Below are 15,917 nucleotides of genomic sequence, written 5' to 3'. Positions count from 1 at the left end.
CATGATAAAGCTTCCCCTTGCTAGTCCTCTATTCCAAATGCACAGCAGAACACAAATTTCCTCAGACCGACCGACCTTGGAAGCAAGCCTCCAGTTTATCCCACTTGCACTTCAAGTCCTCATAAGTTCTTGACTGTGCCCAGTAAAGGAGGGTAAGAACAGTCTATATGAATTGCTCAGGTGTCAACAGCCCACTTCCAGATGAAATCTGTCTAAACTCTTCCTCTGATACAATCAGATAATAAGTGTGGGCAGACCTAAACGTGCATACAGCAAATTCAGCATTTCATGGAGGATGAGAGCAGTTACAGAGGCACTGGCTATGGTGAGGGAACCACAGGAGCCAAAGCTCTCCAGTAATAAAGTCTGGACACTACAAGGCTACAGAACACATTCATGTAGGAAGACAGCATACTTCTTGATAACACGTATTTGTCAGGAGTAATTTTCCAGTTTAAATATTTGCAATTATACACACAATATCATTAAATATTTTGGACTAAAAGGGTTTTACATAAAGTCTGTTTAGTGTCCTTCCATCAGCCATAATGCTAGCTGTGGAAAGTTTGATAAAACAAACTGTCCAAAACTCACTCTTTCAGAGGTCAACCATCATTAAACAGAGCCAAAGACATCCATGCAGCTTTCTTTAATCTACTATTGCAAAATACAAGATGATGTCAATACAGTCAGTTTGCCAAGCCTAGGGAAAACAGTGCAGCAGACATTAAACACACTACACTAAACAGAGGTCAACCATTAGGATGAATTGAGAGCATCCTACTAGAAATTTTTTTCCCCTGAACTTATAGAGGGCAGATTTTGATGATCTTTAGTCCTTCCTATCACTCCTTCCCAAATGTCTGCACTTGTACACAGGGATCAGGACTCACGCAATTAGAAATAACAGCTTTATGGGGATATACAAAAACAATTCATTGAAACTAGGGCAAGTTTTATGACAAAAAGGAGAAGCATCTTACAGACAGTGGTGTGGCTAGGTTATCTTCATCTGTCCGGTGAGGAGGACTCATAGAATGTGATCTTAATGCTGGCTTCTCATTGTATTTGAATCTTTCCCTGTTATTAACAAGAAAGAGTAAGCAGAAAGAGAAGAATTAATTTTCAACAGCTTGTTGCACACAAAGGATGTTAATCATAAAATCTTTTAAAATATACAAGAAAAAATAATTGTCAAGATGTAGAGATCAAAAATAGTAGAATAAAAAAGAAAAATTTCTTATTAAAGGCATGCTGAAGGCAAACAAAAGCCTTAAACATTCCACTAAAAAAAACAACACGTAAAAAACCCCACAGCAACAAAAACACCAGAAACATCATGTACATCACAGTATATTAAAAGATGTTCTTTGCATTTCTGTTACTACATGACCCAACGTGTCCCAACGGATTTTAAAATAAATCCAAGTTAACTGAGAAGGCTGATCTAGGAGAACGTTTTTGAAACAAAATTGTTAAGCATATGAGACAGTATAGGATAAAGTCCAGCAACTCAGAGAAGAAAAAGGAATTAAGGCAATGGTTCGCCACACCACAGGGGAGAAGACTTTTAAGACCAAAAAAATAAGAGATTAGAGCCAGTTTGTATGTTATATGAAGATATACCTTGAAGACAAGAGCAAGAACTACACATACACGCTCAATAGAAAAGCAATGGTTTGAAAGGACAAGGTGGAGAGTAACATGTCAAAGAAACAAGTCAAAGATTATATTAACTGCATTTCATTTCAGCTCTGTTTTATGGACTAAAGCAGTATGTATGGCGGGATGGTAAAGAAAGGCCCGCAAGACAGGACACAAGTACAGCATGAAGTATAACACTCTGCCCAGTAGAGGAAAAAAGTGGACAGGGATTTTCTGGAAAAGCTTTTGTCATAAATAAAGCACTTGAACAAAAGGAAATTAAGAGTAGCAGATAGGCGAAGATAAACTTCACTGATGCACCTGGTCAACAGACATTTCTCAACTATAGAACACTGAAAGAAAAGAACAGCCTGGAACAAAATAAAATAAAAATTGTAAGAGTTTATTAGATAGGTTGATATAGCAAAAGATCCAAAATAGTAGTGAAACACCCTTCAGCATATACTCCAATGTCAAATCCACACGTATTAAAGTAATCAAAAACTCCTGTTAGTCCACTCACCTTCCTACGACTAGCTATAGTGTATTAAAATCAAGTCAGACCATTAAAATACCTTTCATTCTTTCCATCCGGCAGCAAATTAAGACAGTAAGTTATGCCAAAAAGACACTGAGACAAATTAAGTGTTTATGAACAGAAAGACAACTGTTGGATGTACAATGTAAACTAGTCACTTCTAGGAAGACAAACACAAACTTTCCGTGAAGCACACCACCCCAGCTTTCATCGAAACAGCAGGGAACAGTGAAATATAACAACGGGGAGCACACCTTCCCTTCCAGCACCAATAAATACCAACAACATATACGGATGCAAAAGAACAATTACAAAGCAGTAAATAGTTTAGATAAGCAAAGTCTCAGAGGTAAAAAAGATCAAAAGTAGTATAATAATACAATGACTGTCTCTAGCATACCAGATCATGCACTTCTTACCAAGATTTCATTTGATACAAAATTATCTTTCATTAAAAGGAGACAAATCTTTGCCTGTCAGTAAATCTGCACTTTTATTAGACTTCTTTTCAGAACAATACTCAGGTTACCTAACAATTCAATCAAATTCCAATTGTTTAAAAAGAGAGAAAACAGAATTCATGCCTCTATCATTAAGAGATTAAGGAATATCAATAAATATTCAAACACAAGTTACCTATAATTTTTAAATTGACAAAATGGGGGGAAAAGTCTAGACATAGTCTTAGTTCTATATTTACTATTTTGAAGAGGAACTGAAAAGGAAGTTGCTTTACTTGATTCTATAAAGAGAATTTGGAAAGACCATTAAGGATGGATGGCAATTTTGCTCATACCAAGCATGTATTACCGGTTCACTCCCTTTTCCAGCTTTCTGCTAATACGAGTCAGGCTCCAGAAATCACAAGATTATTTCTTTTTCCTCCCACGGCAGGTGAATGGAGAATGGTCAGAGTCTTGATACCAACCCTGTGACCTCCTGCTTCAGCCAAAACAGTGAGGTAGCATGGGAGAAGGAGGCAATTTGCTGCTAATAAAGGAGATTAGTAAATAATTTCCTACTAGAAGCAAAGTAAGGGAAACTCACTGGTTTCTCCTGCTACAGCACAATTACACACTGACCTTTAACGATGTCTTTCAGGCATAATCTATAAACATACAGTAGAATTTTCCTATGGGGTCAGAAAGACCAGGCTTCTGTTCAAACCAGACCACACATTCCTAAAACCAATTCTCTCATGTTTCAACGTAAAGATGCACATTTCTAGCACCAGCTAGCTTGGGCTTACTCATTTACACCCAAGTTTGCAAGTAAGGTTTGTTCATCAACTTTTATCTGGCCAGATAAAGAACTTCTTATAGAAAAGTCAAAATCTTCATACACAGACGTATGTGTATTGCAAGATAAAAATAACTATGAAGAGCACTTCTCCATTTGTTTGCTTCTTTAAAGAAGGGAATCTTGAGATAAATAAACATCAAAAAAATTACTCAAACATTTCTCACTGTCATTATCTCTTTTGCCAGGAGAAAGTGTTGCAGTCTATCTGCAAGAACTGAGTCACGGCTGGAATGTAAAATTTTTACCCAACTACATATACTGCCTGCCTATGGAGAGAGTTTTCTTAATACACACGCTGGGTGGAGACAAGTATAATGTAACAAGATCACCATCTGCTGGCTCCCTCTACAAACTGCAGAGTCCAGATGTATCTCTTTTACATCTTGCACTGATAGGTCATTCAAAACTGTAAATACAGACAGGATCTATACGTTGAGTATAGCTAACATCTTAATACAGACCCATATAAATAAGTTATTTCTACAAAACATAACAGCTGAAACATTTACCTTCAGTATTTCTTCTTGCACAACTCTCACATTTAACGTAAGTTTCTCATTGCTAGCAAGATTAATTTCTGTAATCTATCAAAATTTCTAACTGCCAACACAAGTTCAGATTTCCTTAGACACAGCTCCATTCTTGGCACGAGTACCCACAGCAGAGCCGTGCCTATAGTAACTTACTCCATCACGTTTAGTTGCCCCTCCTGGCATGAAAGAATATGCAATACAGATCTCCAGAGAACTCACCAGAGCCTTGGGAACCATCTGTTGATCACCACTGTAGGCACTGCTACAGTCCCACAGGACAAAAAAAAGAAAAAGTAAAGGAAATAAAGCTTCACTACCCCACCCACGACTTACGGAACTTTGCCAGACCAAGCTGTATCTTAGATTCAGATACTGAATGGGAAAAAGGGTCAGATTTACAATATTCTGCTATAATCCAGGTAGCAAAAAGAAAAAAAATATGGCAAAGAATACAAGGGAGGGAGTAGGCAGAACTGTAGCTCAGCCTTCCTCAAACGGGGACAAGCACCAGTTGGATGCACAGGGAGGAGTATGCTGCCCCATCCTGCTCAAATAACACCCCAGCTGACAGCACAAGTAAGGAATTAGGTGTATTTTTATGCCTCAAATACGGCCTCACAGAGATACCAATATGCTAGATTGGGTCTAAAAGGGGAGAGTTGTTCCAATATTGCTTTATTGCTTCTAATACCCAGAGTGATACTTTATCACGGTGGTGCTACTCCAGCAGCCAAGCCAATCTGATCAGATCTGTGCTGGGTATCTTCACATGGCCCAACACTATCTAACACAGATCTAGTGGAGGTCTCAAAACCTGTTTTCGAAAGCCCACGTTATGAAAACGTTCCTTGTTTTCACAAGGTCGAACCTAATTTTTTTAATTAAGCATATTTGGACAGCTCTTCCCAATGGTTCTTCACATCACCAAGCCTGAAGCAGTAACATGGTAACAGAGCTGGCAGCTTCTCCATTCTCCACCCTGGTTTCTCAAACCACAAGTCTGCTATCAAAACCCCGGGTTTGTACCAGGGCATCTGAGTGTAAGCACCCAGACGACTCCTTAGTGTTAACACTGTGGGACTCAGAAAGAGGAGACGCATCAGTCCTAAGGGCAACATTTTAGATGACTGTTAGAATTACACATAGTTAATGGATATATAAGAGAAAATTTTCACAATGCTCAGTATCAACGTGATGTAACTTGCAAGAGTGCCTATCACCTATCCAAATCCCAGGTGGATAATTAAAAAATGCAAGACTCAGCACTGTGATAAACATCAGCATGCCTAGAAAAAGAACAGCTAATGATAACCACTTACGAAAAATGTAAGTGAACACAGAAAAAAAGCATTAGACTTCTGAAACAAAACCTGGGAGCATATTTATAATGCAATGAAACCAAACCAAAAGTTTCATATAGATGTAGAGCAAACACTTCCTCTTGTACAAAGCCTACTGAGTTTTGAATAATACTCACGCTCTACCTCTAAGAATGCTTTTTTCACCAAGGATTTAAGAGTTTAAACATTAACTAAACTTCAAAAACGAGCAAACAACAGGCAATTCCATCCATGACTGAAATGCAGCCACATAAAAAAAAAAAAAAACATAGATCTTGATAATCAGTGCAAAGTTGCACTGCATAAGAAAAACTGGAAAGTAAATACTTAAGAACAGAATGTAGATTAAACTAAAATTTACCTAAGATTCCCACAAATTAGGACAGAACAAAAGCCTGTGGTTTTCAACAGCATCCAACTGACCAGCTTGGCACACCTTCAACACCGCAGGGACATTTTTCTAAGCCAACAGGAAAACAAGCCTTAATAACCTGATACATTTAATCCCTTTACCTGCTCTGTAAACAGCTCTATACCCAACTGATTGGAACTATGGATGCAGCTTAAGCTTACTGGCTTCTGCAAACCCACAAAAAGAGACTGTCTGATGGATTACCATAACAAGGTGCAGCTACAGATACTCAGGATTCTGCTATACAGCTGCAAATGAGCAATACTGAAATTGTTGTGTTATCCTAATGACAAACACACAGGACCTAGGCGTAGGGGGTGCTAGTCACCAACAAAGCACAGGTATTTGTAGTAGACAGCATGATACATATCAAACCATTTTAAATCAAACTCAGAGATTGTTCAGACAAGGATGGAGTCATTGCAAACAATCCTCCCCACATAGGGGAACAAAACAACATGGCAGAGTATCCCACAGGCAGCTGCTTTGATTTTTAGCCTCATAAATTTTAGCAAGTATAGCTGGTCTAATATGACATTCTGTAATCCAAGATTCATGAAGCTTACAGGAAATATAAAGAAATCTTGCTATTTCATAAAAAAGCCATGATGAAACACAAGACAAACAGTGTCTAATAGTGTTTAATAAGCACTAACATGCTCACAAAAAGATGGATCAAATCCCTCTTTCTTTGTACACATCTAACTTTCCCTCCTTTGTCACAGAACAGCAAAACTTGCTTATCTACAGGGAGCCACTATTTCCTCTAAAAAACCTGTGAGCAATGATAGAACATCCTTCAAATCTACCATCTGTATGCTTGGTTATATTTCTATTCTCTGTAGAAAAAAGTTATTAAAAACTATTTGATATAAAAGCTTCTTTCAGTATTATGACCTTAGACTACAACTTTTATTTTAAATATTGTATGTCTACTCTCCCCACATTTTTTGTCACTTGTTTACTGTACATTCCTTTTATTTTGAACTGTACAGAAATTGTGAAGATTCATCCACCTCAGTTTCATTAGTTAGTACCACTTTCCAGCTTCCATACATCAGCATGCAGAAAACAGGACTGTACAAGAACTCCAGGAGGACAGCAATTGCTTTGATCTATTTTAAGAAAAATCTGGCCTGAGAGTCTTCTGCATCTATACAGTCTTTTACCACATCACTTCTTTCTTACTGCCTGTCCATATTTGTCTGTGGTTCCCTCTCACAGTTATTCTGTATGACTTCTGTCTCTTGCCTTGTGACCACTGTGCTTTGCCACCATAACATCTGAGGTCTGAAAAACATAACCAGAGTATAAGCTTATTCGATAGATATTTAGAATGTCAGAACAATAACTATTATCTACTTCTGAAGTCTACAGAGTATGTTACCAAGTCTACAGAGAGTATTAACATGGAGAGAGAGAACGGTGCAAAAAAGTGGACTGTTTCACCTTGGCCACAACCACCCCCAGCAGCACTACAGGCTTGGGGAGGAGTGACTGGAGACCTGCCAGTCAGAGAGGGACCTGGGGGGGTGATTGACAGCTGGCTGAACAGGAGCCAGCAGTACACCCAGGTGGGCAAGAAGGCCAATGGCATCCTGGCTTGTATCAGCACTAGCATGGCCAGCAGGGACAGGGAAGGGATCTTACCCCTGTGCTCGGCACTGGTGAGGCCGCCCCTCGATGAGTGGGTTCAGTTTTGGGCCCCTCACTCCAAAAAGGCCATTGAATGACTCGAGCGTGTCCAGAGAAGGGCAACGGAGCTGGTGCAGGGTCTGGAGCACAGGTCTGATGGGGAGCAGCTGAGGGAACTGGGGGAGTTTAGTTTGGAGAAGAGGAGGCTGAGGGGAGACCTCCTGGCCCTCTGCAACTCCCTGAAAGGAGGGTGCAGAGAGGGGGGATGTCTCTTTAACGAAGGAACAAGCACCAGGACAAGAGGGAATGGCCTCAAGCTGCGCCAGGGCAGGGTCAGACTGGCTCTTAGGAAGGATTTCTTTGCAGAAGGGGTTGTTGGGCGTTGGAATGGGCTGCCCAGGGCAGGGGGGGAGTCCCCATCCCTGGAGGGGTTGAAGAGTCGGGTTGACCCAGCGCTGAGGGATCTGGTGGAGTTGAGAGCGGTCAATGTGAGGTTCATGGTTGGACTTGAGGGTCTTCAAGGTCTTTTCCAACCTCGATGATTCTCTGATTCTGTGATTATTTCCACATTCGCAAACAGGCTCTTTGTGAAAGTCATGAGTAGTCCGTGGCAACCACCAGTGCAAACCACTATAAAGCCCTCTCTTCAGTTGCTGCTAAATTTTTCAAACTCTCAGTTTGGCCTGTTGATTTGCCATGCTAAGTGTCTGTAACTGAAAGGGGAAGGAGAACAAGAGGAAGGGAAAGAGGATAGAGCTATGGGACATGGAAGAAGACTTAGAGAATCCAGAGAAGACGACAGAATGGAGGAATGTAACAATATAAAGTATAAAAGTTATCATTAAGTTAGAAGCCATTACCTGCATTTCTGTATATAAAGTACAAACAATATATTCAAGATGAGTCCATGAGGGAGTGTAATAAATTCATACATACAGACTGAAACATACAGAGTTACCAAATCAAACGTCTATTAAATATGAATCAAATACTGAATAAAGCAAATACAGAAATCCTACCCATAGGTAAGTGCTGTTGCTGAAAGTGATTCCTCTTTAGAAGATGTCCTCCACGATTCCTCATGCTTAGATTCACTGTTTCCTAGTTCTCCCATTAGCCAGTCAGGTAAGCAGTCTGGGCTGCTACTCTGAGCTCTTGTTGAATTTGGCTCATCAAAATAAATTGACTATAATGAAAATAAATGCAAAATTAACATTAGAACATATTTATACAAATATATTCTTTACACCATTAACATTGTTCTTGTGAGAATATCCAAACTATAAACACTCTTTTTCCAAGGCAGTCAGTGAGGTGTGCAAATATATTACCTCCCAATCCATGGAAATTAGTATAACAGGCAACAGTGTAAATGTTTTCTAGTACTTCTTTCAGTATGGGTAATTTTAGTATAAATTAGGACTGTTATCTCACTACTGCTGATGCCAATGATTGACAGAGTATATTCAGGTCTTCAGAAAACAAACTCCAAGCTTAACAATATCTATGTGAAATACTGTTATCTTTTCTTTCATAGAAAGATAGACTACTATAATCTCCTCAGACTACTAATGTCACCTCATTTAAGCACATTTTCCTTTCACAAGAACTATCTGCTGATTAAGACAAAATATAGCCTCGAGTCTTTTACTACATCTTTTCAAAGAATTAGACAAAAATTATCTTTCTGTTCCTTCAGAACACCTATTTTTATAAGCTTTCTTAGAACCTGAATTTTTGGGTCTCATAAAAGGTTTCACCCATTGAAAGATTTTTCTCAACACCAATTACAAGATACACAACATAAATGGCTGTCTTTACTACATGTAAATCCACTCAATTCAGATTTGTTTTTCACATTCATGCCCAATCAAAGACTTGAAAGTATTTTCAGAATATATCTAAGCAAGTTTGTCTGATAAAGAAGTTACACCCACCATGTATGAAGGTAAAGTTTTCAGTATTCCTGGTTCTGGTTTATGTGTAAAAGGACCTTCCAGCACACCTCGCTTTAGCATGTGGAGTAGAAGTTTTGCATATAGGTTCCGATTCTTCCTTCCCTCTATTCCTGTGCCTGCTCCCGAGGGTTCACATAGTTTTTTAATCCACAACGCACATCTTTGTCGTTCTAAAAATATAGATATGCATAATCAATCTACAGTTTCAGAGCAAATCAAACGCATAAAAAACCAGAAGCCATTACTGGTCACCAGTTTTGTAGACGTTTCCCTTCCATCCAAAAGTTTAAATCAAAACAAACAAACCAACCCAAATGACCGAACCAAAGGAATCAATCTCTAGTAAGTACAGAACAGTAAGTCACCAGGAATTCTGAACTCACTGCAAGAGCTGCCATTAACTACAACATACAGCTTCCATGAGCGTTAGCATTTTAAAGACACAATAAATCTTCATTAATTTTAAAAATATCTATTTACACAACCTTTGCTACCAGATGATGAAATTATTCATTTAATTAAACATTTATGAAGCGAGGTCTTAATTTGTAGGGTTCCTGTCTTTAATAACGTTTGTTCTAATCATTAGATTTATAAAACATCATCTATTAATTGATGTTTATATTACTATACATTCCTAAGACAAATTTTAAAAACCTTATGACTAAAAAATATTTGCAATTTTATAAGTGCAGTCTCAAAACCAATGCCTTTTAGAAGCTTTTAGTTTCTACTGAATTATTTTTTTAAAATAAAAACGTCAACATATTTATGCAAAAGCACATTCACATCACCAGGACAGATAAGCTCAAACAATAGAAATTGGTACCTAAAAAAATCCAATTTTAGAAGTTGTACAACCCTCCCCCTCAAAACAATGCCTTGAAACATCACACATTAAGTGACTGGGTAAACGAAATGATACAAGTACACATAATAATTATCAGTTACCTAGAACTTTGTTATTGCATTTCTCTATATGCACATTTTACCATATTTACCTGACCTATGCTGTAGTTTTAGAACATGAGGCTTCATATCCACCACACAGTGGTCAAATTCTGCATCCAGATTTTCCCATATTTCCTCTTCACCATTCATTCTGAAAGAACACAAAGTAACCTGCAAAATTATTCCCATTGAAGTAGAAAAGATCAAATACTACTACACATTAGTCTCTGGTCATCTTAGGCCATGCAACAACATGCGCTGGAACTATATGGAAAATAAAAGTAAATATTTTATTATGTTCAAATAAACATAAACATATGAGTGATTCTTTGCAAACAACAGACATTCAGTGTAATCTACAAGAATGTGTCTGGTTAGCTTTGGAAATAAACAAGTCAACCACACAGAAATGTATTCAGTTACACACAATGTGTATATTACACCTAAAGGCATTTGTGTCATAGCTGCATTCATAAATTCTTCTTCCTTAGAATTAGTTTTTTGTTTGGGGTTTTTGTTAAGAAGAGGGGACAAAAGGAGCATGAACAGCAGATAGACCTGCAAGTTAAAGGTTACAGAACCAACAAATGTTGTCAGAACTGTTTTTTAAGAGAGTACTGAAAAGACAGCCAAACAAGAGCTCTTCATCCAAGGTCATCTGTCAGTAGTTTCCCAGCTTTTTGTACATTTTTTTTGGTACGTTTGAGCTTGCAAATTAGCACGTCTTTGCCAACTTGAGCACGTCTTTGCCAACCGCCCGCCCGCCGAAGCCGTCAGGGCCGTTCCCCGCGGACAAGCCCCGTTCCCCCCGCCAGGCCCAGGCCCAGGCCCGGCCGTACTCCCCGGGGCACCCGGGCCCCAGCGCCCGGCCCGAGCTCCGCCCGCGTCCCCCACAAGACGAAGACAAGCCGCTGCCCCCCTTCCCTTTGGGGTGCCTCACCTCCCCGCTTGCCAGGAGCCCCGCCTTTTACCACAGCGAATCACCCCGACCCCGGGATGAAGTTCGCGGGATTTGATGCCACAAACCGGCCCCGCGCCCCCGGCCAGGCGCCCCTCGGCCCCTCTCCCCGCACCGCCCCCGGGACACGCCGCCCCCTTTACCTCGCTCCCCCCGCAGCGCCCGCGCCCGGCTCCGAGGAAAGGCCCCGCGCAGCGCCGGCCCTGCCGAGCGGCCAACGGTTCAAACCGGCCCCACCCCCCTCCCGGCGGCCCCCGCCGGCTGCCGGTCCCGCGCGTTTCCGTTTCCGCGGGCCCGCCGGGGCCCGGCCCGGGGCGGGAAACCTCAGGCGGGCGCTGGCCGGTGGCCGGGCGCCGCCGCCTCAAGCCCTGAGGGGTGGGGAGGGGGTGGCTGAGTGGGGGGGGTTAGTCCTGCCCAGAAGCCGGTACAGAAAAAAACTCTTGGGCTTGAGAGAGTAAAACGGAGCCTTGGCGGTGGTCCCGTTACACCGCAAAAGCCCAATCACAGCCTGCGCTCGTTAATTACTGACCGCAGTGATTAACGTCACCTCGCGCACGGTCCGTGGCGGCTGTCCCGGCCGGGCCCGCCGCACCAAACACCGCAATCGTGGCTACACCCAACGCGCTGCCACCCAAACACACACACGCACGTACATAGACAAATATTTATTTATACACTCACTCGTGCATGCACATCGGAAACTTGAACAGGGCCCAGCGGAGCCTGAGGGAACACCAGGGGAGAAACGGGAGATGCCAGAAATTTAATGAGGGTGGTTTGGGGCCTGGTTACCCGGGGATAGACCCGGTGGTTCGGCACCGCGGGAGAGCCTGGCCCGGAGAAGTGAGGGTGCAGAAACAGCAGGAGATGGCTCTGGGTTGTCTGGGATGTGTTTCTTTGTTTTAATTGCTGCTAGGTGGATATCGGCTATATCTAGTTTTGTATCTTCATTGTGATCGGTATTTGAGGGGAAAAAAAAGCTTCCACTCAAAGCTCAGTGAAAAATATTTGTCACTCGGACATCAAAGGTCAATAAATCAGAAGTAGCTTTTGACTCAGAGCAATGTTTTTGTAGCTCCAGAGTGGGTGCCAGAAACATGAGCTGTTAAAATGAGACTGAAATTGCAGGTCCAGGCTGAATACTTGCAGAGTCAATTTTATCTGCAGTTTCTGAGCATTTCTAAGGGAAATTTGTTCAAGTATATCCTTGTAGGTAACAGTGTGATTTTGAGTTCACTTTAAAACATTTAATGTCGTAGAATCATAGAATGGGTTGGGCTGGAAGGGACCTTAAGGATCATCTAGTTCCAACCCCCTGCCATGGGCAGGGACACCTTCTGCTCAACCAGATTGCTCAAAGCCCCAGATACATAATTTGCTTGATATTGCTCATGTTTCATGAGTTGTCCTATCCCAAGGACAGAGAATATGAGGGGGTGTTGTGGAATAGAAAATTATAAAAGTGAATGCCTGATATTTCTACAAAAAAGACACAGTTTACACTTTGTTTTGTAGCCATGTAGTTACACATGTCGTTTTGTAGCCACGTCAAGAAAATCAGCAATTAATCCAAAAGAATTAGAGAAATCTCCCAGTCCTTTCAGCTCTTCAGACTCTTCCAGAGCGAGTGAAATGATTGTGTGTGTGAGTGTGATCCCAAATAAAACATCTGACCTCTTTGATTCATTTTCTTCTCTTTCCCTAAAATCTGTCACTGGCCTTACTGTGTGTATAGCGTCTAAAGTGCTTTTATCTCAAACGAGTAAACTCTTCAGCTCTTCTAAGCTTGATTCACATGCACATATACATCAAACAAGAATTTCTTAAATGTACAGTAGAAAATTGGCTGTTTTCTTTGATTTCTCAGCTAATCTTCAGCAGAAATGATTCTGCGTTGGGGCTCATTCGGTGATAGCTGTGACAGCTACACGGGTTGCCTGCTCAGGTTGCACACAGCTCCTTAAATCAACATTTGCATAGAAGCAGTGTATTTAATCCAGGGTGGAATCTCATGAGTCAGTTACAAAGATTATTTATTATCTTTAAATTCCAAATTTAAAATAATTGTTATTTAGTACACGTTTGAAGATATGACTCTTAATCTGTTTTAAAATAGTGGTAGATTCTTGCAAAACAATAAGACTACTGGATGGCTGACTTGCTCAAACAGCTGAGCTTGCCGAACTTTTCACCTCTGAATTCCCGCTTCAGATACCCAGATTTGTCATGGGAATTTTGTAATCATTTGTCCAGGTTAGTGCAAATCACAGGAGGCAGACAAGAGTTTTGTTAGTTGGTAGAATATGGAAGGCTGAATGGACTTAATAACGTGACTCTTTCCAGGTAGGTTTCTCAAGGGCAGCACATCACCATATTGGCCAGGTGATATGGTGAGAGGTTTGAATTTCCGTCCAGCTTTGCAAATCTGCTTTTTGGAAATTGAAAAGGGTTGGAATTTCTAAGCCAACTTTTTTGTATGTTGGTATCATTGATTTGTATCTGCACGTTGCCTTCAGGTTTGAATATGTCTCTGCCGTGCTCATCACAAAATACTTTGAAAAACTGAATTTGCTGGTATATGGTGAAAAAGAACATGAGGCGGAGCAGAACAAATGAAATTGGACCCAGCACTCCAGGAAAAATTTCCTGAGGGAATAGATCCAGTTTCTGGGTCTGCTTACCAATGCAGAGCAGGGTGGCCAGAGGGGTCGAAGCCTACCTGCATTGATTTGACAATTTCATAACTTCTGTCCAGAAAAAGAAAAAAAACCCTAAAGTTCAAGAAATGACAAAGCTGCAGCCTGGACATGATGAGTACTGATATGCACTGACCCTCCTGAGGAAATCACTATAGATACACCATTACAGAACACATAGATATCCCAACCAGAATACAGAACAAATTCCCAATTTGAATTGTAAAAAAATGTTCATTTAAGTAAAACACATTCAGTACTTTTTTTTTTTTTTCATCTCATTTTACCATGTTCTCTTATCTCTGTAACTGTCTTAGCAGGTTGCCACAAGTAACATGAGCACAGCTTAAGGCATTCTTTCAAACATCTTGGGGAAAAAAAAAAAAAGAAAAGGCAGGTTTCAGTCATTTGTACCTTTGGAACACCTCTAGTTGCAATACATTATTTTTCAGACCTTCTAAGCGAACCTTTCATGTCTGAAAAGTTGTGATTCACAAACACCTCACTACTTCAAAGACTTACCAGGTCACAGATTTTTTCTCCCTCTTCTTGATTCAGGAGACTAGATAATAAATTCAGCGTACGAACATTGGCTCCTAAGGGTGATTCTTTCAAGTATTCAAATACTGCATATCCAGCTAGGAAGCCAGCTGATGTGATCAGTTGTTATCTTGCTGCATGGGTAAGTAGAACTGGGAAAATTCGCTTAGAAAAATCTGAATGTTCCTGGGGCAACTGCTTTTGTGCAAAATACAAATCATTTCAGGGAAAAGTAGCATTTCTGTGACGGTGAATGCTAACTTTACTTACACCAGCTTCACAGTGTTTTGCTGTGGAAGACAAGTTAATATTAAACTGTGCTTGGTATCTCAGCTACCGTCCTGAACATCCCGATCCCAGAGATGTAGCCACACAACATGTAGACTAGATTGCCAAACAGATTGGTTCCTGCCAGCTGATCTGTGTCGGTGCTAAAGCTAGTTATGAACATCATGGCCTATAAGTCAAACGTCATTCAAGGATCCTGTTTAAACATGTCAGGAACCAAAACGCAGTGCACGTTCTACCAATGAAATACCCTCTTCAGTTGCTAGCCTGAATTTGTCTATCTCTACATGAGAGAATTAAATTGCTGATGAGTACAAAGTATTAAATATTTAATAATAGCTGCCTCAATCTCTCAATCTCTCCTTAAAAATAGGAAGTATCAGAACAAATTATATCAGTCATACTATTAAAATATTCATGTGCAGCCTTCAAAAAAAAAAAAAGATAATAAGAGTATGTTCCGAGTTTTTTAGTGGTAGATGTTACATCTTACAAGCAGTTTGTTCTTAATGTTAAATGGTCCTTTTAAAAAGTTCTACAGTAGCTTGCTTATTGTGCAGCTTACTTCTGCTTTTAATCACAGAGAAGGCTGTTATACTTGAGCAGGAACCACATACAACTCATTACAATTTATTTTAAGTATATAATAAACATTTCTCTATCGCTTTCTAGTATGTTGAAATTATAATTTTTTTTTCTGAATGGAAATAGACATAAGCACAAAAATTGCCAGACTGGATCATGCCAGTGAACTACCTGTATCATAAATCAAATTGGAAGTGTGATTTACTTCAAAGCTGCTCAATGACCAGAAATCATTACTATTGCTCAATGGTGTACAGTTCTCTTTTTTTTTTTTTTAAGAAAAGGAATCAGTTACATTGCATAATGTTGAAACAGTGGTAAAAATTAACAGTTGTTTAAAACAACAGGTGAAGCTAGAATCTTGAAAACATAAATAGTCTTATTAACTTTAACATTTTTTTTAGAAGTGCAGAAGAACCCTTTATCTGATGCTATTGACATTTAAACCATGGTTGGATACTTGGCTTCTAAACTTATTTGGAAATCAGTCTTTTACTTACGCAAATTCTCGAAAATCCTAGGCTGATGACCCTCTGT

At 40.2% G+C, this 15,917-nt stretch overlaps 1 protein-coding gene across 9 annotated transcripts in view; it reads right to left on the bottom strand.

Annotated features, from left to right (window-relative positions):
• CEP112 (centrosomal protein 112) overlaps positions 1-15,917 on the bottom strand; it is a 177,605-nt gene extending 161,688 nt beyond the window's left edge. For 2 of the 9 annotated variants that reach the window (XM_074888873.1, XM_074888875.1), the window contains exons 1-5: positions 11,415-11,514; positions 10,364-10,464; positions 9,342-9,532; positions 8,424-8,590; positions 984-1,080 (exon numbers count right to left, since the gene is read on the bottom strand). In XM_074888873.1, the coding sequence (XP_074744974.1) occupies positions 984-1,080; positions 8,424-8,590; positions 9,342-9,532; positions 10,364-10,463 (555 nt within the window). In that variant the 5' untranslated portion in view covers position 10,464; positions 11,415-11,514. Of the gene's footprint in view, positions 1-983; positions 1,081-5,718; positions 5,881-8,423; positions 8,591-9,341; positions 9,533-10,363; positions 10,465-11,414; positions 11,515-11,800; positions 11,870-14,489 lie in introns of those variants that run through there. The other 7 variants (XM_074888872.1, XM_074888876.1, XM_074888871.1 and 4 more) reach the window with 7 other exon arrangements.

Source organism: Strix uralensis, chromosome 19 (genome assembly GCF_047716275.1).
Source record: "Strix uralensis isolate ZFMK-TIS-50842 chromosome 19, bStrUra1, whole genome shotgun sequence".
Classification (NCBI taxonomy): Eukaryota; Metazoa; Chordata; class Aves; order Strigiformes; family Strigidae; genus Strix; species Strix uralensis.
Note: the sequence above shows the minus strand (reverse complement) of the source record. Positions and strands in the feature narration are given on the sequence as shown.